Raw genomic sequence first — 21,778 nt, forward strand, 5'->3', positions numbered from 1 at the left:
TTGTCATGATTCAAAATCTTATATGCATCCTTCACTCGGTAAACCCCTCTGTTGTGCCTCTTCCACCATATTGAATCCAACCCTTCCTGTAATCCTGTAAATGCTTCCAGCTCTTTGTAGAGGTCAGTTAATCTTATTATCTCCCAGTCATTCAACTGCCTTCTTAGAGCTATTTCCCATCCTTGACAACTCCTCATTTCAGCTACTGTCTTATGCTGGTTTTGTGCTAAACCGAACATATCTGGGTATCTTTCCTTTAAACTTCCAATTCCTAACCAGTTATCATTCCAAAAAGATGTTTTCCTTCCGTTGTTTACTCTTATGGAGGAGTTATTCTTCATTATTGGCCAAAGTTCTCTGATGGATTTCCACACACTTACTCCATGTGATGTTCTGGCTTTTTTTGACACCCAGTTGTTTTCTTCACCATACTTTGCTTTGATCACTTTGGACCATAAAGATTGGGGTTCTTTAGAGTACTTCCATAACCATTTAATTCTAAGAGCCTTGCTTTGGTTCTTCAAATTCCTTATCCCCATTCCACCTTGTTTTTTATCCATTGTTAGCGTCTTCCAATTGACTAAATGGAAGACCTTTTTCTCCTTATTGCCTTGTCAAAGGAATGTTCTTCGGAGTTTGTCCAATCTCTGTAAAACGCCTGCTGGAATTGGGAACAAAGACATCATGTAAGTAGGTAGAGAGTCTAATACTGAGTTGATTAGAACTAGCCTACCCCCCAATGATAGGTACTGCGATTTCCATCTTGACAACTTCTTCTCACACTTTTCTATGACTGAATTCCAGATTTCTTTTGATTTGGATCTTGCACCAAGAGGCATCCCAAGGTAAACAGTTGGTAGGGACCCAACTTCTCCTCCCAATATCTGAGTCAGTTGCCCCATGTTGTTAACTTCATTAATGGGAAAAATATTGCTCTTTCTCCAGTTAATGTGTAATCCTGATACTCCCTCAAATAAAACCAAAATGATCCTTAAGAATCTAAGTTGGTCTTTTACAGCATCACAGAAGACTAGAGTATCATCTGCGTATTGGAGATGTGTGATCTCTAGATTGTTAGCCCCACTCCTGTTTACCTCAAAGCCTTTAACCCATCCACTGACTTTAGCCGTTTTGATCATGTTGTTTAATCCTTACATGGCTATGATGAATAGAAAGGGAGATAAAGGATCACCTTGTCTGAGACCTCTGTGTGAATGAAAATAATCTTTAGGACATCCATTTATAAGAATGGAGAATTTCACAGTAGATATATAAAATTTCATCCATCTAATCCATTTTTGCCCAAAACCCATTTGTTCTAACATTCTTAGTAGGAAGCTCCAGTTCACATAATCATAGGCCTTCTCGATATCCAATTTGCATAAGATTCCAGGTTCTTTCTTTTTTATTCTTGAGTCCACAGCTTCATTAGCAATCATCACTGCATCAATTATTTGTCTTCCTTTGATGAACGCCATTTGTTGAGCATCGACAATTTTCCCAACCACCCTCTTAAGTTTTTCAGTTAAGACTTTTGCGAGCAGTTTGTAGAAGCTCCCTATCAGACTGATCGGTCTGAAATCTCTCAATTCTTTCGCACCTGTCTTCTTTGGAATCAAAGCTATATATGTTGCATTGAAGCTTTTCTCAAACATCTCCTGTGAATGGAAGTTGTTAAAAGCCGCCATGATATCTTCCTTCAGAATGTCCCAGCACTTTCTGAAAAAACCCATTGTGTATCCATCTGGCCTTGGAGCCTTGTCACTTGCACACATCTTCAGACTGCTCAGCACTTCTTGTTCCTCAAAATTACTCTGTAAAGACTCCCTTTCTGATTCAGAAATGCTTGAACTATTTTCGAAATTGACTGTTGGTCTCCACTGTTCAGGTTCTGTGTAAAGCTCCTTATAGAATTCAATGATCTCGTTCTCTATTCTTTCTGGATCCTCGATTACTTCATGTCGAATCATTATTTGGTCAATGTTGTTGTTTCTCTTGCGTGCATTTGCAGTCTGATGGAAAAATTTTGTATTCATATCCCCTTCTTTGAGCCACAAAGCTCTTGATTTTTGTCTCCATGCCAATTCTTCATTCTTGAGTTGCACCTCAATCTCCATTAGAGTGGCTGCTTTCCTGACTGATTCCTCCTCTGTCAACGCTCTTAGTTGTTGCGTTGTCTCAAAATCTGCTAGTTGACTTAGCAATTTTGATTTCTGTAGTCCCAAATTGCCTTCGTAACTTCTGCTCCATCCTTTTAGCTTGCCCTTGAGAGCTTTTAACTTGCAAGCTAAAATGTAATCAGGTCTTCCTGAGAATTCAAAAGATCCCCACCACTCTCTAATTCTGTCCTCAAAGCCTTCCACATTCAGCCACCAATTTTCAAACTTAAAGTATGATTTAGCTTATTCCCACGCACCACATTCTAGAGCCACAGGTGAATGGTCCGAAATCAACCTTTGTTGGATAGATTGCTTGATATTTCTGAACCTTACATCCCATTCTTCTGAGATGAGAAATCTATCAATTCTTGAAGCCGCTGTATGATTGTCCCCTTTGAACCAAGTATAGTTTCCTCCTTCAAGTCGAAGATCTATCAACTCCATATCTTCTATACAATCCGAAAACTCCACCATCGCTCTGGACCTCCTTGAACATTCCCGTTTTTCAGAAGGGTACCTTGTAACGTTAAAATCGCCACAAACCGCCCAAGGACCTTCCATCAATCCCCTCACTGCACCAATTTCTCTCCATACTTTTTTCCTTTCTATTCTACAATTTGGAGCATACACTCCTGTTATGTGACATTGAAAATTCTGTAGAAGAGCGTCAAACTTGCACGTCAAAGTGTATGCACCAGTCTGTAACACCTCCTCTTTCCATACTCTGCAATCCCATAACAACAAAATCCCCCCTCTCGTGCCGCTAGCTTCTAAACATGCATACCTCACCCATCTACCACCCCATATTTGCCTGACTATTTCCTCGATATCCCCCTCGACTTTTGTTTCTTGCATGCAAATAATGTCTGCCCTCCAATTCTGCACTTGACTTTTTATTATCTCCCTTTTCTTCTTATCGTTTAATCCCCTTACATTCCAGGAAATTACTTTGATCATCATATAGAAATGATTGATAGATCTCTTCCCCTGCTCCTTTTTCCATCACTCTTGAACTTGACATCGAACGAAGTTAAACCTTTTAATTCCAGTGATCCTTTGAATCTTTGTTTCTTCACCTCCAACTCTGTCTCCACCCTTCTTACTTGTCTGCAGATGTCAATTTGCATTAGCAACTCCAGTGCTTCTTCTTCATGTCCTTGAAAATCTACTCCAAACATTTTCCCCAATTTGATCATATTTTGGTGGACCCATATTGTTGCATCCATGTCTTTATCCAGTGATGGAATGTGTTGCTGAACTGCTATAGGATTCACCTCCTCGATTTCCCACTCTTGAATAGAGCTAAGTTGCTTTAGGTGTTCCAAAGTACTTCCCACATGATCATTCCCCATCTCTGAGTTTATGCTTTGCTCCCCTTCCTTCTGTTCCGATCTTGCCCAATCTGCTCCTCCATCTGACTGATTGCAACTGGTAATTATTTCCTTTTGCATACTTTCGAGATTCACATTAAGGGTTTGGTCCCCTGGAGAGGACTCTTTTGCCCCCGAGTAAGAAGGTCCTCCCATTTCCTCGATATAAGGCTTCCGCCCAATATCATCAGAGATCTCACACGAGAGGTCATTAAAAATGACTTGTGCAGCCATATCGGGGTCATAGGATTTCAGCTTGACTTTTGACACTTTACTGCTCTGATTCAGCGAAGTTGAACCTTGTGTAAATTGTCCACTTGCCTTTCCTTTACCAGTGTTAAGCTCATACCGTGTCTTTCTTTCAGCCCAGATTGGGATGAAAAATTTGGTACCATCTCTTTCAATCCCCACCTCATTGGGAGTCTTTCTGCCATCACCAGCAATTTTGATTCTTGCCCACTTAAGATGGTTTTTGAGATCAGTTTCTTCTTCTGTAGCTAACCATCCCCCACAGAGATCTCCTATTTCTTTGAAGATCTTTTGTGACCATAGATGTAAAGGAATCCCCATGGCTCTAATCCAGCATGTTTCCTCAATTTGTGAGTTTGGAATGCAACCAGCAGTATGATTCCACCATTCCAGATGAAGCTTGAATTTTTTCCATCTCCATTCTCCTTGCACAATCTGCTCTGCCATGAATCTGTTTGGAAATTCAAAAAGAAACATGTTTCCTGTCATTTCATATATGTTTACTCCGTATGCTTTGTTCCATGAAGCACTAGCCCATCGCCTTATGTCTGCTAAAGTGGGTCTCTCATTGATTTCTTTCCCAAAAGACCCGATAATACATCTTTTTAGTAGGCCTGTATCCTCTCCTCCAGTAGGTTCCATAACAGAGATTTCCCCATTGTTCGTGTTGACCCTTGCCTCTCGAAGTGTATTGGACTGCCATTTACTCTCCTTAACTACTTGGGCATAAGGGAGATTTTCCACAGTGTTTCTGGGTGGTGCTATGGAAATCAGCCTGGTGGTCTGATAAATGAATCTTTCTATCTTAGCTGCTATGTCTTTCCAGCCAGAGTTCAGAGTTAACTCTGGGAGTATTATCACTGACCTCCCTTCTCCCTTCAGTGACAGAATACTCATATATCTTCCATGAGCGTTATATTTCCTAGTACAGAAATGTTCTGTCATTTGTTCTTTGTACTTTCATCTCTTCACTAGATTGTTTTGATCTGTCGAGGCTTCATTAAGTGCAAAGCAGATCCATTCCATTGCCTTTCTGCCCATGGATGATCTTCTCATCATGTTGCGACTTCTCTCAACCCATTCAAACCATGTGTCTTTGTTAGAGTTTCATCTGGTGATGTCAAAAGATTTGAATCCTGCGTTGAAATATATCCTGTTGTCTCCCATATTGTACTAAACCAGCTGCTCAGCTTATGATAGTTAAAGTTTGTTTGGAAGTTATCCCGGTGGGCTAGAAAACTCGAAAATGAAAGAGGAAAGACCAGAACCAGAAATCTGGAAGGTTCCTACCACCGGAAAAAAATCAAAGTTGTCGGAATTCAGAAAGGATTGTATGGTTGTGGTCGGAATTCCCCAGTGATTGTGCTGTCTAAAAGAAATTTTTTGAAAAAGTGGTCGGAATTGTGCTCACGCGCCGGCGCGTGGCATTGTCCTCGCCGGAGTCTGGCTGCGCGTGGGGGCGCGTGGGGGTGTTTTATCGAAGCTATTTTCAGAGGGGTGGTCGGAATTTGATCGGCGTTCTAATGGTGTTAATGGATTCTCAGAATTCCTTGTTCTCAGGCTCCTCGGGGAGTGTGCCTGGAAGCTTTTTGACTGATCGTTGTTCCTACTGCTGCCTCCCAGAGGATTAGCTTGTATTTTTTCTTTATGCTATTCAAGATAATTACTAAAAAGGTGAAATTTACACGAAAAAATCGACAGCCATAACTAGGTACACAAAATTGCTAAGAAAAGAAGAAAATCAATCCTGGATTTCTTATTAAGTTATAAAGATATTGATGCATATATGTGATATATCTGCTAAATGATTCAAATAAACTGAATTAGAACTGTTTAATCTGTATCGAAGAACTTCAATGTTTTCGTCAATCAGTTCTAAAATTGGTGTTAATGTATTTGACAGTAAATATGAAGAAGTTTAAAATGACATATGATAGATACCAAAGATAATTAACGTTTGATATGACTTAAAAAAAAAAATTAAAAAAAAAAAGCTTGTCTAAACCGGCATAAACCCGTATAGACCCGCAACCCATCCCACATCAGTTTTTAAAAGAATGGCTTAAAACCTCCCTGCACCGCAAAGTCTTAAACCCGCACCGGCCCACATAGCATTTAACCTGCACTGCCCCGCCCCCGCACCGTCCATTTGCCATTCCTAACCGCCAACTCTTCACGTCCAAAATTTGAAAGATTACCTACCCAAGTACCCCTTAAAGACTTCATGTACTGCCGGTGAATGATCTCCTGTTCTTCATGTTTCTGTGATCAAAGTATTTGGCTAAAGAGAAGAAATGAAGGCATCTTCATGCCATTTATATAGTACCATATAGAAAAATAATACAATTACATGGTTTCCTCGCTACAAAATATTCATTCCTCTGTGAGATTCATAATCCAAGTATTCGGCATTAGGCTGTCCAAAGGCCGCATTGTTGTATCCAAACATATCAAAAACCCTATCATCTGGAATCATGTGTGTGCCACTCTCTCTCCCTTTAAAACTATCCATTGGAGAAGCCCAAGGGCCCGGATTCGAGCTAGAGGCTTCTTGGTTCATGTTTTGTGCGTTATGGCCATGGGGTGAGTTCCCAACTGCCCTCTTGTTGGAGGAGTTGGCAGTCAGAGATATCGACGCTGATTGTTGCTGCATTTGCTGCTGATTCTTCATTGGTGATTTGGGCCGAAGCGCCTCTATATCAAGAGTTGTAACAACAAGATGTGGTGCTTCTGGAGGTGGATTTCTTCCTCCCCCGCCCTGCCAAACTTTCCCATCCTTATCCGCAAAATTCCTTGTGTAGGCCTGAACTATTTCCAAATTGTACAGTGAGCATAAGAAACAGATAATGTAGCAGCGACTCGGTATAAAGCATAACCCCCTCTAAAATATCCAAATGCCTGCAACTTAAGTTGACTGAACAATCTGAAGGAAGCAAGTCAGAGCTAAAATATATGATTGTCACCATAAGTGATTAGCCAATGGATGACCAAAATCTCTTCCTAATGGAGAGAGTTGAAGCATATGATAGACAGAAGATAACAGTAACTCAGTAAGTGGCAAGTAGAAAAGAAAAAGGGCATATGATGAATGATAGGGTTCAAGGTTTTGCTACCTTTTAGACCACGGAAAGTAAATTTAATGGGAAAATGCAACCATAAAAAATATAATATTTCCTCTCTCGCTTTTTGTTTTTTCCAAATTTGAGATATTCCAGGAGCAATAAATCCTCCAATATAGATATTGATGAGTATCAGCTCAAAATAAAATTAGCAGGCCAGCTGACATTTTTACCTCAGCATTAAAGTTCGATGAAGATAATCCTTTCCCAAGAGTCAACCAGCCAGATCGAATATTATGGTCTTCACCAAAGAGCTCAAGCCTTCTACGGCCAAGTGCAAAATGCTCAACAATACGGTACATATCTTCAGGTTTTGCAGTTGATCCTGCATTAAGGTGGCCAACAGCGATTTCAGATGAGCTCAGTTACTGTGCGTAACCAATGGATAACCAATGGAATACATTTGTAGCCTCAAATTGGGGGTTCCTCAAGTTAGGGAGATTAATAATTCTCCCAAAAGTGATCATATGCAAGAAGTCATGGATCATATCGTTACCCATATTATCCACCTGTTAACCCGTTTTCTCCGTATTAAAAATGGGTTGGATCGGATAATTTATCAGTTTTTTCATTACCCGTTTCCAACCCGAACCATACCCGCCCCGTCCATTTGCCACTCCTAGCCACAGCCAAGCCTGGAGGTACACCTTAAAGCCAAAAAGAAAATTACAGTGAAGAATATTGAGAAGAGAGCAGCATTGTCTACTCCCTCCATCCCTCAGCCTTCCCCTAACCACAGGCAAAGGTGAACATTTTTCTGAGTAAACCAAATGACAATAAAATCCTAAAAGGGAAAATAGAAGAGAGCACCGTAGAGTACTGAAGCTAGAGAGAGGGCCCCACCCAAATAAGAACAGCCTTTTCTTATGAGCTAGCAAGATGAGAAGAAGAGAAAAAACGGAATACTCTTATTATTTTCCCTGTCAAGTATTGGTGTCACAGCTTGTAAAAGTATATAATTACTCAAAGAGAAAAGGCCGTAATTCCCATTAAGTGCTAGTACTTTCAGCTTAGTTTCATCAAAAAGGCAAACATATGAATGAAGGGTTGATAAGAAAAAAGCATACAGTAAGTTTCTGCAACGATATATTTCATGACTAGTATCTAGTTTCGAAGAGCAAATATAAGCTACATATATAGAGTGGTATAGACAAATACCGTAAGGAGGTTCCTCAGCTATAATCACATCAGTGTCGATGTTTGCATGAATAATATGACCATCAGTACTACGACGAACAGTTCCCTTTATGCCCATAAGGCAGTGCTCCTATATCACGATGAGTAGCGGCAGAAAAGTCAATTAATGGTTGTAATGACAAGATTACACCTTTGGAAAGAAAGAGCTGATATAATTTATGAACCTTTGAACGCTGAAACAAAGTATGTGAATCATGTCGTAATCCAGGAGCGGCGTTGGATTTGTTTGTCTTCACCCAACATATGTCTTCGCACCTGCGAAATCCCCACTGCATATAACAAACAGCATTTAAGAACCATGAATCGAACATGTTACTGGCCTTTGACCATAGTGTTTTCTTTTTGTGTCCTTCTCTCTCTCTCTCTCTCTCTCTGTGTGAGAGAGAGAGAGTTATTTTATGCGGGTGGGGGGGAGGGGGTGTTGGGGTGGGGGTGGGGGGGAATAGGATTAAAGATAGCAAGAAACAAGCAAATATGTGACCATATTAAGCTTTCTCATTGCTTCAATTATGTACCTTCTTCAGACATTGACGCCCTTGCTCAAGCCCTACGCCATCACCAACCCAAAGGAAAATGAATGATGGAGTGTCAGCAATTGCCTGTGTGACACAAAGACAGTTCAATGATCATAACATATTCAGCCCCAGAAAGGAAGAAGCTAACAGGAAAGTGAAAAGCCAAAGATTACCAAGTCATTTCCAAATGTTAGAAAACCTATTGTGTTTTTGTGTGCGTGTGTATGTGTTTGTGTACGTACGTATGTATGTATCTGTGCGTACACGCGGGCGCGCGCGCGTGTGTGTATTGTATATGTATGCTAAAACTGCATGCTGTGGTTGTACAGTCACTGAATGTAATTTCAACACGATGCCGGGAAGACTTGGAAGAGTATAATAGTGAAATAAACAGGAGAAGAGGGGAAAATTTTCACAGCTAAGGTTGTCTACATTGTGCTCTGCATCATAAAGCAACAGATATGTATTATATTAAAGAACTGGGATCAATATGCAAAAAGTCATACCTCGATCTTCAGATTCATTATTTCCTCAAACGTCCAGTATTCCATATGGTCTGTGACACCAGGAGCTCGATGAACATATTCCTCCCATGGGGGGTCTATAAGAATGACATCAAATTTGGTTCCAAAAAATTCTGGGGACAGCTCCTGCTCACGCAGGTCACATTTATAATACATTGGTGGTGAAGCAGCTTTGGCAACAATCTCATCCTTCTTTTGTATAAGTTCCCGAAGCTTGGGATAGTCCTCGACGACACTGGTAAGCTCAAGTTCCCTGATGAAATTTTGAGGCCTCATGCCAGTGTCTACAAAATTTTGGGAGTAATCATTCTGCTCGCCTCTCGAAGGAGCTTTGCCGGGTGGTGCATTAGTTCTAGGAGGCACCCAACCTGCAGGACCCTTATCTTGAACCTGTCCGCGACCTGCCGGCATTAAGGTATTAAAATTAGGACCAGAAAAATTAGGTGGTGCTCCTCTTCCAGGGCCTGGTTGATTAAAATACAACGCAGGATTTGGTAGGTTCCCCATATTAGGGGGAAATCTGGGTCCAGAAGGCCCAGGCGGGACAGGAAGTCCAGGTGGAACACCAAGCATATTCATATCGACCCCTCGAGTTCCTGGCCAAACCACAGGAGGTGAAAATGGTGGAATGAAAACGCCAGGGGAGATGGGAAGACAAGGAGCAGGTGACATGTTAGGAGCCAAAGATTGCATTGTCCCAGGTGGTGGCATACCCAAGGGTCCAAAGGCTGATCCCATTATTGGCATTGGAAGTCCCAATTGGTGGCTGTCCCTCCCTGTAGGCCTCCCTCTTCCTGCTCTCCCAATTCTACTTCCTTTAGCGCCAGGTGGAACAACCCTACTAATGGAAGACTGCTCCTGGTTTCCATGTGGAGGTTGTGAACCATTACTTGAAGTTTGGCCACCAGTGGCACGACCAGATGCATCTTCTTTCTGGCCTCTTGTTTTATCTGCCAGAGATTCAACATCATCCCTGTATGATCCATCAATTGTTGTATCCTTCAAATCTTGACCAGATTGGTCTGAACTGGACATAATTCTTGCTCTATCATTCCTTGAAAATGCATTCCTCTCATCAGCTGGAGCCAATCTTGCATCAGTATTCTGATTAAATTCATTTGTTCTTGCTAAGTCAGGTCTGACCTCATCTCTACCGTAGTCAAATGGCCTGGTCTGGATCTCTATGACATCATAATTCTCATTTGAAATTCCATATTTTGATGAAGTTTTTACAGCTTCTGTCCTATTTCCATCTTTTCTACCACCAGAACGAGGCCTTTCATTGTCAATCCAACCACGCCTGGGTAATTCCCACTCTCTGCCATGTTCATAAGGTGTATCACCTTCTTTCATTTCCTTGTCAGCAAAGTTCCCTTGCCTTCTTTTCCACCCATCTCGGGAACCATCACGCTCCCTATTTCTCTCACTCCAACCATCATCCCTTCCTTTTGATCTATCATCTCTGTAGCCATTTTTTTCTTGTTCTTTCCTCCTGAAAGTATCTCTTTTTTCATATTCCATCTCAAGGCATTCTGAATCGTAATGATGGCGCCCACTCCTCTCAGGTGTCCTGGACCTGTTGGAGGAGTCAGTTTCTCTCCGGCTCCTTTCTGTTACCCATGAACTATCATCATCTACAACTCTTTCACGGCTGGCAACTATGTCACGACTCATGGGATCTCGTGCCTGCCTATGCTCCTCAAATCTATCCTTACCCAATCTATCTTCCCGTATCGGAAAAGCTCCTTTACTGTCTTCATCTATAGCTTCTGATCGGACTCTTCTACTCCTATCAGAATCAGCTCTTCTTTCGTCCCTGTCCTGATATTTATCAGCTTTATCTCCATCTGGATCTTTGAGGCTCTCCAACATTATATCACCTGGTTTTCCACTCCTTACATCAAGCTTTTCCCCATATTCGCTTTCTTCAACTTTCCTAGAAGAATCTGATTCATCCCACCTTCTCCTTGAGATTCTCGCCTGCTCAGATCCATGAGCCTTTTCTCTGCTACTCTCCTTTCTTTCCACATATCTACAGTCTTTTTCCACTGCATTTTCAAAGTCTCCACTGGTTAACTTTTCACCTTTGCCTTTATTTCTTGTCTCTGAACCATCACCATCAGAAAACTTTGCAGTTGATTTCCGTTTATCACTTTCATCAGCTCGAGTAAATCCTCTAGCCCCATTTTTTTCTCCATTATCATACTTGCTCTCGAGTTCTCCATCTTGATACCAATTGCTCAATTTCTCCAATGTATTCTCCTCCAGTTTCTTCTTCAACTTAGATCGAGATTCCTTTTTGGTTTCATAGTCATCCTCGTCACCATCAGCTCTGCTTGATCCACCTGACCTTTTACGACTCTCAGTTCTCTCCACAGTACTTCTCCTCCTTCCACTATCTAAAACTTCAGCATCTTCACCGTTGCCAGACCTTCTTGACTTGCTTGACCTGTATTTTCTCTTATCCTCCCCTTCACAGTCATCATCATTATCTCTGAACTTGTCACCCTTTAACTCTGTGTCATCTTGTGTATTCTGTTTCACATAACTCCTTGCTCGTTCAGGGGAAGTCATTAAATGGAACCTTCAAAAGTTTCTTCTCAGCAGCTCAGTCAATAAATGACATGCATCCTGCAGAAGTGAAGAGCAATTGAAAAATAAAAGAGAAATAAGAGCCTCCTTTCATTAATTTCACCTACATAAAGTAAGCTTGCAGAAGAACCTATGACATAAGAGGAATGCCAAAATCATAAGTTTTATAATAACAAAACCCCATTAATTGGACAAATTGTGGGTAGATTGACAATCGAACTAGAAATGATACATCACCTTGGTCTTTCCCTCATAACCACGTGTCCGCTTTTCTTCTTTGTTTGTACATATCCTGCCAAGAAAAAAATTCCATTTCTTAAAAGGATGCAACAACTACTACTACAACTTAATCTCAAACAAGTTGGGGTAAGCTATATGAATCCTTAATGACCATGTTACTCATCTCATGCCAATACTATACAAATAAAAATAGAAATAATTACAAAAAGAAAATAAAAATAAGAAGTACCAGAAATTCTTAATATATTCTACTGAGGTATAAAGCTTTAAAAGGCTAAACAACTCCTAAAAAGCATAGGACATACAGTAAAAGTGCTAACATGACCAAAACATATTTGCCACTAATAGGTATTGCCTATATAGATCTTTTTCTTTCATTGTGCCCTACCTTTCTCTAAGTTTGCATGGATCCTAAGAGATTGTTGGTCCTTCAGGACAACCTCATTCCAAGTGATTTTAGGCCTACCTCGTCTCCTTTTAATACATTCACTCACCATGGTTTACATCTACAAACCGGTGCATATGGAGGTCGACACAGAACATGACCAAACATCTCAAGCAGCCTTCTCTCATTTTAACCTCTGATGTGTGCTATTTGAACCTCTTAAGAGAGGTTCTACGGAGATGTTTGGAGGCTAGAGGTGTACCTGCATCGTACACTAGGGTGATTAAGGACATGTATGATGGAGCTAAGACCCAGGTAAGAACAGTCGGAAGAGACTCAGATCACTTCTCGGTTGTGATGTGGTTACACTATAGATCAGCCCTTAGCCCGTTCTTATTTGCCCCGATGATGGATGAATTGACGTGATACATCCAAGGGGAGGTGTCATGGTGCATGTTATTTGCAGATGACATAGTACTGATTGATGAGACGCGAGACGGTGTTAACACTAGGATGGAGGTTTGGAGACAAGCACAAGAGTCTAAGGGTTTCAGGCTAAGCAAGACTAAGGCAGAGTACTTGGAGTGCAAGTTCAGTGACATTACTCATGAAGCGGGGGTGGAAATGAGGCTTGATACACAAGCCATCACGAAGAGAGAAAGTTTCAAGTATCTTGGGTCTATAATCCAAGGTAATGGAGAGATTGACGATAATGTCACACATCGTATTGGAGCAGGATGGATGAAATGGAGGCTCGCATCCGGTGTCTTGAGTGATAAGTATGTGCCAATAAAACTTAAAGGTAAGTTCTATAGAGTGGTTGTTAGGCCGACTATGTTATATCATATATGGGGCGGAGTATTTGCCAGTCAAGAGCTCTCATGTCCAAAGGTTGAAAGTAGCGGAAATAAAAATGATGAGATGGATGTATGGGCATACTAGAAGAAATGAGAACAAGATGGTTCGACCATGTGAAAAGGAGATGCCCAGATGCGCTAGTGAGAGGTTGGCCCTGGTTGGTCTGAGAGAGGTAGAAGTAGGCCAAAAAAGTATTGGGGAAAGATGATAAGGCGGGACATGGCATACCTGCAGCTTACCGAGGGCATAATCCTTCATAGAAGGATATGAAAGTCGAGAATTAGGGTAGAACGTTAGTAAGTAGCCGAGTGTATCTCTTTTTCATACATGTAATATCAATATTATTCCCATACTTTCTTATACTTAGATTTCTAGTACTACCGGTTATTTTTTTTGCTTTGATTACCTTATTATCTTGTTGTTGTTAATGCTCCTAGTCACTGCTTTTTTTTCATTATTGTGTCCATTACTATGTTTCTTTTTAATAATGTTGTGACTATGCTTTTATTGAGTTGAGGGTCTATAGGAAACAACCACTCTACCTTTCCAAGGTAAGGATAAGGTCTGTATACACACTACCCTCCCCAGGCTTCACCTGTGGGATCATACTGAGTTTGTTGTTGTTGTGTGCTATTTGAACCTTCTAACTAATATGTTCATTTCTAATTTTGTCTAATCTTGTATAACCGCACAGGTGCACATCCAATATACAATTAATTTTTAAAGGGATATTTCCAAACAAGAGAGGGTGGTAGTGAGATCCGAAAAAATGCTCCCAGGCACTTTCCCCGAGGCATTTCTTTACCATGAATCCTAGGTTCGTATCACCACCCTCCAAGAGCCATCCCTGTCGCGACCAGAACCTAGCTAAAATCTCCGGCATACAATCACGCACACGCCCTCAAGCGCGGCCCAGTTCTGACAACTCGTCAGCCACGCGCCAACGCGTGAGGCTCACCCCGGCCAGATCTCAATTTTTTTCCTTCAGACAGCCTCTTCGCGCGGATGTTCCGAGTCTTCCCATCCAACAACCTCCAAATTCCGATGACTTTCACTATTTTCCGGCGACAGATGAGGTTTTTCCGACCAGATCTCTCTTCTTCTTCTTCAGTCAACCTCTTCGCGAGGCTTTTGGGACAGCCGCATTTAGATATGATGGATTCTACAGAGAGAAGCTCCTACTTCTCTCTAGAATCAAGAAAATTGGAAAACATATCATTCATCAAAGCTGCCTCTTGGCCAGCCTTAGAACTTGGGGGAAGATGTCATCGAAAGCTCGACGTAGGGCAGGAACCGCACTTCTCGCTGTCTGAGGAGCACACTCTCAGGCGCAAGAGTTTCTTGGAATCTTGTCTGATTGGGTCTTTCTCCAAATAGGTTGATTCTCCAGAGGCTGTTAGGAACTGGGCAGCAGAGGCATGGAACGTCTAAGGACGGACTGAAAATATCGCAACTGGGGGACACGCAATATCTCTTTCGATTTGCCGACGAGTCTCAAGCTTCAGAAATTCTTGTTAGAGGAAACAGGTGGTTCAATGGGAACTTCTTAAAGCTAGACAGATGGGTGGAGCACGATGGGTGTCTCGACCCTCGTTTCACCGGCGAAACATTAGCGGTCAACATAGTGGGTCTCCCGGTGCATCTTTGGTGTCTTGACCTATTCAAGAAGATTGGGAAAATCTGTGGGGGTTTTATTGATGTCACGTGCAGCCTACACAATCTCTCGCAAGTGAGGATTGTGGTTAGAAAAGGGGACATAATCCCTGTCTCCACTATGGTGGAAGATGGCTACTTGAGTTATAGGGTTTGGTTGAGCCTTGAATATCGCCATATCTTTATGCATGTGATAGTAGCGGAAGAAAAGGTAGGTCAAATAGAAGAAAGGGGAGGGGAATCAGTCTCTGAAGGGAGGGGAGGGGGGCTCACCGGATCAGTGGGCTAAGCAAGAATCAGAAGTTAGATCGAAAAGAGACGGGGGATTTGAATTTGAGAGAATAAGACAAAATTTATCAGGAGGAAAATGCCCCTGGGTTAGTGATGCGGGCTGGAAAGGCAAAATGAGCGGTCCTCTTTTAATTATCATAGGGCCGGGCAAGTTTTCAGCAAGTATAGGCCTGGGCCTCCACACATGGGCCCAGCAACTTTTCCCAATTCTATTAGAATTGATCCTTAAGGACCCAAATTATTTCAAGTTGCGTCTGATAAGGCTCCTAAGCATATAGGAACAGTCGATCCTTCTTCTTCTGCCAATGATGCTTCACACAGTGTTATTTCTTCACCGAGCTCTAGTGTCCAGCGCCCCTCTTCGATGGTCGTTGCTTTAGGGGCAGCACCGGCTAAAGTTGGTGGTGTTATTCCACGGCCTCCCGCCTCTGATGGACCCAGCTCCATCGCCCCCTCATCTTCTCCTATGTAGGTTACACTTCAAGCTCCTTCTTCTTCTAGAGAGATTGTTGCGCATGCCCCAATTGATGTTAGTGCCGGACGAGCAATTCCAATTAATATGCCGCCAAGGGTTCCATGCTCTCTTCCTTCCCGCTACACTGCTGGCATTTCTGGACATTCCTATAGCAACGGGGTGTTAATCTCAGAGGCTGGTGCCTCTCAAGGAAATGGTGAGATCTTTCCGGCACCTAAAGTTCCTATTGCTAGCAATGATATGGTCTTGTATTCCTTCGGTAGGAGCAAGGAAAAGGTACATATAGAAAACGTCTGTCCAATTTCGTCATGGATTGGAGGAGGGGATATGTCCTTCTGGATAGAGGATAAACTATTAAACTTTGGAAAGTTTTTAGGTGTTTCTTTTGAAGGGAAGGAAGATATGGTGTTAGAACTGTTGAGGGAGATTGAGCAATAGTCTTTTTATGATGGTGCAAGGAGGGAGTTGGGTCAAGGTGTTAAGCAAAATAATTTAGAGGATGTCATGGTGTATCAGAGAAGGGGCCGGGTGTGTGACATGGAGGAAGGGAGCTCGGCTATGGGGGTGGGGAAAAGAGGGATATTGTTACTTATGGAAGTTAAGATTCTTTCATTGAATGTGAGGGGGATGAATGACCCAAACAAAAGGGCAATCATCAAAGTGGGAGTTAGAGAGTGGGGTGCCAACCTATTTTTTTTAAGGAGAACAAAATGGAAGTTTTGTCGGATGCAATTGTGAGGAGTGTTTGGGGAGGTAGTTGAGTAAAATATGACTGGTCCCAGCAGCAAGAAGTGCCGGAGGCATTCTTCTTATGTGGGATGATAGAAACTTGGAGGTAAAGGAGATTAAGAAGGGAGTTTTTGCTTTAGCGGCTCTTGTCAAAGATAGAGTGAATGGGGTGGAGTGGGGATTTGGGGAGTGTACAGACCGGTAGGAAAAGGGTCCAAGGTGTCTTTCTGGGAGGAACTAGCCAATGTTATGGGGGAATGGGACATTCCATGGGTTCTAGGGGGAGACTTTAACACTATTAGATTCCCGGAGGAGAGGTTAGGGTGTAGTGTGATTTCGAGGGCCATGGAGGAGTTTTCTGACTTCAACAATGATCACTTTCTCATTGACCTTCCTATGTCAGGGGAAAGGTTTACTTGGGCCAGGGCAAAGGATTCCAACTCAAGGTCTAGACTTGATAGATTTCTGATATCGCCCTCCTAGGATGAGCTGGTGCCGAATGTGCTACAAATTCCTTTACCTAGGCTGACTTCGGATCATTTGACTATCTTGCTAAATGGATGCAGAGGTAGGGGTGCGTGCTCCTTTCCTATTTGAGAACATATGGTTGAACGTGCCAGGATTTGGTGACAATGTGAAAGAATGGTGGACAAGCTACGGGGTATCAGGGACACCTTCATTCTGTCTTTCGAAGAAACTTAAATTGCTCAAGGGAGATATTATTAGATGGAATAAGGAGGTTTTTGGGAGGGTAGAGGTTAAAAAGAGGGAGCTTATGCATGAATTGGAGGAATTAGAGAAAGGGGAAGGGACAAAGGAGTTAGACGAATCTGAGAAAGCGAGACTGAGGAGGTTAAGAGGGAAATAGTCGAGTTAGCAATAGCTCATGAGACTACTTGGCGGCAAAAATCGAGGGCGCTCTAGTTAAAGGAGGGGGATTTGAATACCAAGTTTTTCCACAGGGTTGCGGTTGCAAATCGAAGGAGAAACTTCATAGAGTCCTCGGTTGTGGATAGGGTGAGGATTGAGGGAGAGGAGGAGGTAAAAGGGGCGATAGTGGGGTTTTATGATAACTTATACAAAGAGGAAGTTAGTTGGAGGCCTACTTTGGGGGAATAGAGTTCAACCACATAGGGGACGGAGACGGTGAGTGGCTAGAAAGGGCTTTCGAGGAGGAGGAGGTGCACGAGGCTGTGTCGAGTTGTGCTAGTGATAAAGCCCCCAGGCCTGATGGTTTCTCCTTGTCCTTCTTCTAGCTCTGTTGGGACACCATTAAGGGGGAGTTGATGGAAGCCATTGAATACTTCCACGTGAATGGTGTTTTCAAGAGAAGTATCAATGCTTCTTTTATTACCATTGTGCCTAAGAAAGAAGGTGCATCTTGTATCAAAGACTACATGCCTATTAGTCTCGTGAGGAGCATTTACAAGATTATTTCTAAAGTGCTATCCAATAGACTCAAGAAGGTTCTTGACGTGTCTGTTTCGTCCTCCCAGAATGCGTTTGTGGAAGGTAGGCAGATCCTGGACACTACTTTGGTGGCAAATGAACTTGTAGACTCCAAAAGGAAAAATAGAGAACCCGGCTTACTATGCATGTTGGACCTTGAGAAGGCTTTCGACCATGTCAATTGGGAGTTCCTGGATTTCATTATGATGCGGATGGTGTTTGGGGTAAGATGGAGGGGATGGATCAAGTTCTGCATTTCCTCAGTCAGACTCTCTGTCCTGGTTAATGGTAGCCTGTGTGGTTTCTTTGGCAGCTCCAGGGATCTCAGGCAAGGTGACCCCCTATCCCCCATGTTATTCATTCTAGTGATGGATGCTTTGAGTAAAATGATGGATCGTGCGGCGGGCGGAGGATTCTCAGCTCCAATCGGGGCGCTCAGTGTCGGAAGAGACTCATTTGCTTTTTGCGGATGACACTCTGATTTTCTGTGATGCCGATATGGATCAGTTGACCTACCTGAAGCAGGTCTTGCAGTGGTTTCACATAGTATCAGGACTCAAAATCAACCTCGGCAAGTGTGAGATTTTCCCAGTGGGCGAGGTTGCTAACATCGATGCTTTGTCTTATGTTCTCAGATGTAAAGTGGGCTCTCTTCCCACTACTTACCGGGGTCTTCCATTGGGCGCTTCGCATAAGGATACTACGGTTTGGAATCTAGTGATCGAAAGGGTTGAAAAATAATTAGCAGGCTGGCAGAAACGGTACTTGTCAAAAGGCAGTAAGGAAGTGCTTATTAAAAGCACTTTATCGAGTATGCCCACCTATTACTTGTACTTGTTGCAAGCTCCTGTGAGCATCACAGAAAAACTGGAGCGACTTCAAAGGAATTTTCTTTGGGATGCGGCAGATGGAACTAGAAAGTTTCATCTAGTAAATTGGCAGACAGTCACTTCCCCAAAGAAGTGGGGTGGACTTGGAGTAAAAGATCTTAGGGTATTCAACAAAGCTTTTTTGGGGAAGTGGCTGTGGAGATTCGGGGTAGAAGAGCATGCTCTATGGAAGGAGAATCAGCTTTTGGAATCATAGGTGGTGTGGAGAGGATACTCTGAGGGTCTCTTTCCCTACGTCTTCAGAGTTTCAAACCAGAAGGAATTGATGGTTCAACAGATTCGCAAGAAGCATGAAGGGGGTAGTATGGGACCTCTCATTTAGAAGGAACAAGCAAGATTGGGAGATTGCGGAGCTCCAAGATTTGTTGGCACTGCTATATGGGCAAGACAGACCCCAACCAACTTGTGATTCTTGGAGATGAGGGTTGCGCAGCGATGATTTGTTCACCGTAAAGTCTTTTTACCAGATTATGTTAGTGAGAGAGGAGGCCACTTTTCCATACTCCTCGACTGCTGAAAATCTGCGAAAGATAGGAATTACACTTGTTAGTTGGTGCTACATGTGTAAAAGCTCAAGGGAAGAAGTTGATCATCTTTTGTTGCATTGCCATATGTCCTCGGGTTTGTGGAGGGCAGTCCTGAATCTTTTTGGTGTTTAATGGGTAATGCCAAGCACTGTAAAGGAAATGTTATATAGTTGGGCCGGTTTCCGTAGAAGAAGAAAGCAAAAGGCGTGGAAGTTCGCCCTGTTAGCTCTCATGTGGATAGTTTGGGGGAAGAGAAATAGGAGAGCTTTTGAGGGGATTGAGTCTCCTTTTTCACATCTTAAGAATAGTCTTTTATCCTTGATCGCTTTTTGGTGCACTCACTCATATAGCCCCTACTTGTATAGAAGATTGGGTGTCATTTGTAAAGAATCATGTTTTGATGTAAATTCTCTACTTTTTGGTATACTTCTTGTATACGGGAGTTTTCTCCTTTTTGATTAATACAATTTACCTTATAAAAAAAAGGATATTTTCAAATATACAACTACTTTTTGAAAGGGATATTTCCAAATATACAACAACTCAACTATGGATAACTATATCCATGATGAATCCCTCTTAGACCGAAATATCAAATTTAATCAATCAAAAGATGTCCATACAGCAGGTAGTGTTGCTACAAGTATGGGAAGATAGTAAATCCACCCACTACCAAAAACTCTTATCATGGAGTCATTATACAGTCAGAATTGGCAATTAAAACCAGAATCAGAAGTTCCATCCAAAACCTATCCCGTCCTCCAGACTCAGCAAGATCCCCAGAAAGTAATGATACTATCTCCTAATTTTTAAAGGCTCGGCAAAGGAAAAATCCTAGCACTCATCACACACAGAATAATTATGACTATAGGCAAAAGAAAGGATGTCTATGACCCACAAGATGATTATATTCTTTGCTATAACACTAGTATAGTAGCATAGATCAAAAGAGTGCAAAAGTAATATTTGACAGAGAACAACTCATCTAAAAGCCATTATTATAGACTGCATGACTGAGCCCTTACTCAATCCTCTATAAAAGAAAAAGTTAGGAGGGAAAGAGCAAAAGAAGAATTTAAAAACCCATCTCTAAAGTCTTTGTTACATTACATTAACTCTCCATTTTCCTTCCCATACCCGTGTGATACTAGGTAGCAGTACTTCGTGCAAATCCTTCAAAATACTAGCTAAAAATTCAAACATACGCATAACCAATACGTGACTGATCCGTATTACCTAAGTCCATAAAGCATACTCTCTAGTTCAATGAGAGTATCCTTGACTTTGAGGCCAAAAAATAAAATTCAATTGAATTCTTTCTTTCCACAGTTTATTATAGCCCAAACCTACAAAATGACTATCAAACGGGCATCATAGTTCATTAAATAACAAAAATTCTATCTTTCATGCCCTTATTATCTTTTCTTCCAGAAATAAACTAACATGGGAAGCAAAAAGAATTCAAAAAGTCACAATGAAAACTATACATGGTTCCATATGCCAATTCACAACATCCTATTTTAAGATTAAAATATTGGGAACAAAAGTGACTAGGGTTTATGTCTGGTGAGAACGGAAGAGTTAGAGAGAAGAGGAACTTACAAAATTCAGATTAGGCCGGAGAATGGGAGAGAGTTGAGCTGAGAGGAGCAAAGTCTCAACTTTCGAAATTCTATTTGCCCTAATCTCAATTTTTCAAATTATGAATTCGGGCATACTCCTTCCACTCAATCGGATCCAAATATCTTTTCTTTTAAGATTTAACTCAAATAGTGTATAATATATACTACAACAACAACAACTCACTAATAATCCCACTAGTGGGGTCTGGGAGGTAGAGTTACTCATACCTTACCCTACCCATGAGGGTAGAGAGCTCTTTCCGGGAGACCCTCGTTCAAAAACGAAAGATCTGTAACAACAACAGAAAACATACAAATAAGATCAGCACCGTAAGTGACAACAAATAAGTGAGAAGGACAATAATTATGGTAACAATAAAAATTGGAAAAAGATATAAAATAAAAGTAAAAAATTAATAATAATAATAATAATAATAATAATAATAATAATAATAATAAACAAAAAATAGAAAGTGTGATGGAACAATAACCGCTAGCAGTCCTATATAAAACACTATCAGACTAGCCGGAACAACGAAGAAAAACGCTCAACCACTCCCTAACCTACAACCCTAATGCTCGACCTCCACACCTCCCTATCCAGGGCCATATCCTCAGAAATCTGAAGTTGCGTCATGTCTTGCCTTATCATCTCGCCCCAATATTTCTTAGGCCGCCCTCTACCTCTTCTTGTACCTGTCAAAGCCAACCGTTCACACCTCCTAACCGGGGCATCTGGGCTCCTCCCCCAAACTATCTAAGTCTCGCTTCTCGCATCTTGTCCTCTATAGGAGCCACGCCCACCTTCTCCCGAATATCTTCATTCCTAATCTTATCCAACCTAGTGTGCCCGCACATCCATCTCAACATCCTCATTTCGGCTACTTTCATCTTCTGGATATGAGAATTCTTGACTGGCCAACACCCCGCCCCA

General features: G+C 41.9%; 2 protein-coding genes across 3 annotated transcripts; both read right to left on the minus strand.

Annotated features, from left to right (window-relative positions):
• Window positions 1-614: 614 nt before the first annotated feature.
• On the minus strand, window positions 615-1,139 carry LOC138869050 (uncharacterized). The gene has a single exon (XM_070146637.1). The coding sequence runs from the start codon at window positions 1,137-1,139 to the stop codon at window positions 615-617; it is 525 nt and encodes a 174-aa protein (XP_070002738.1).
• A 4,915-nt stretch (window positions 1,140-6,054) lies between these two features.
• LOC104216329 (N6-adenosine-methyltransferase non-catalytic subunit MTB-like) lies at window positions 6,055-20,966 on the minus strand. 2 transcript variants are annotated; one of them, XM_009766347.2, is made up of 8 exons: window positions 20,825-20,966; window positions 11,963-12,017; window positions 9,116-11,764; window positions 8,610-8,693; window positions 8,259-8,363; window positions 8,056-8,164; window positions 7,071-7,222; window positions 6,055-6,581 (listed from the first exon to the last, which is right to left on the minus strand). In XM_009766347.2, exons 3-8 carry the CDS (start codon window positions 11,705-11,707, stop codon window positions 6,141-6,143), a joined length of 3,483 nt encoding a protein of 1,160 aa, XP_009764649.1. In that variant the 5' UTR covers window positions 11,708-11,764; window positions 11,963-12,017; window positions 20,825-20,966; the 3' UTR covers window positions 6,055-6,140. The 2 variants fall into 2 exon arrangements, with proteins under 2 accessions (XP_009764649.1, XP_009764650.1); XM_009766348.2 differs by having other exon boundaries at window positions 6,055-6,586.
• Between the last annotated feature and the right edge of the window lie 812 nt (window positions 20,967-21,778).

Source organism: Nicotiana sylvestris, chromosome 5 (genome assembly GCF_000393655.2).
Source record: "Nicotiana sylvestris chromosome 5, ASM39365v2, whole genome shotgun sequence".
NCBI classification, from domain to species: Eukaryota; Viridiplantae; Streptophyta; class Magnoliopsida; order Solanales; family Solanaceae; genus Nicotiana; species Nicotiana sylvestris.

Excerpts from the sequence above, each read along its gene's own strand:
- LOC138869050 (XM_070146637.1), bottom strand. The coding sequence starts at position 1,139 with ATGATCAAAACGGCTAAAGTCAGTGGATGGGTTAAAGGCTTTGAGGTA.
- LOC104216329 (XM_009766347.2), bottom strand. The coding sequence starts at position 11,707 with ATGACTTCCCCTGAACGAGCAAGGAGTTATGTGAAACAGAATACACAA. Across the intron at positions 8,694-9,115 it reads TAATGAATCTGAAGATCGAG|GCAATTGCTGACACTCCATC; the intron begins GTATGACTTTTT and ends TGTGTCACACAG. Across the intron at positions 7,223-8,055 it reads AGCTGAGGAACCTCCTTACG|GATCAACTGCAAAACCTGAA; the intron begins GTATTTGTCTAT and ends ACCTTAATGCAG.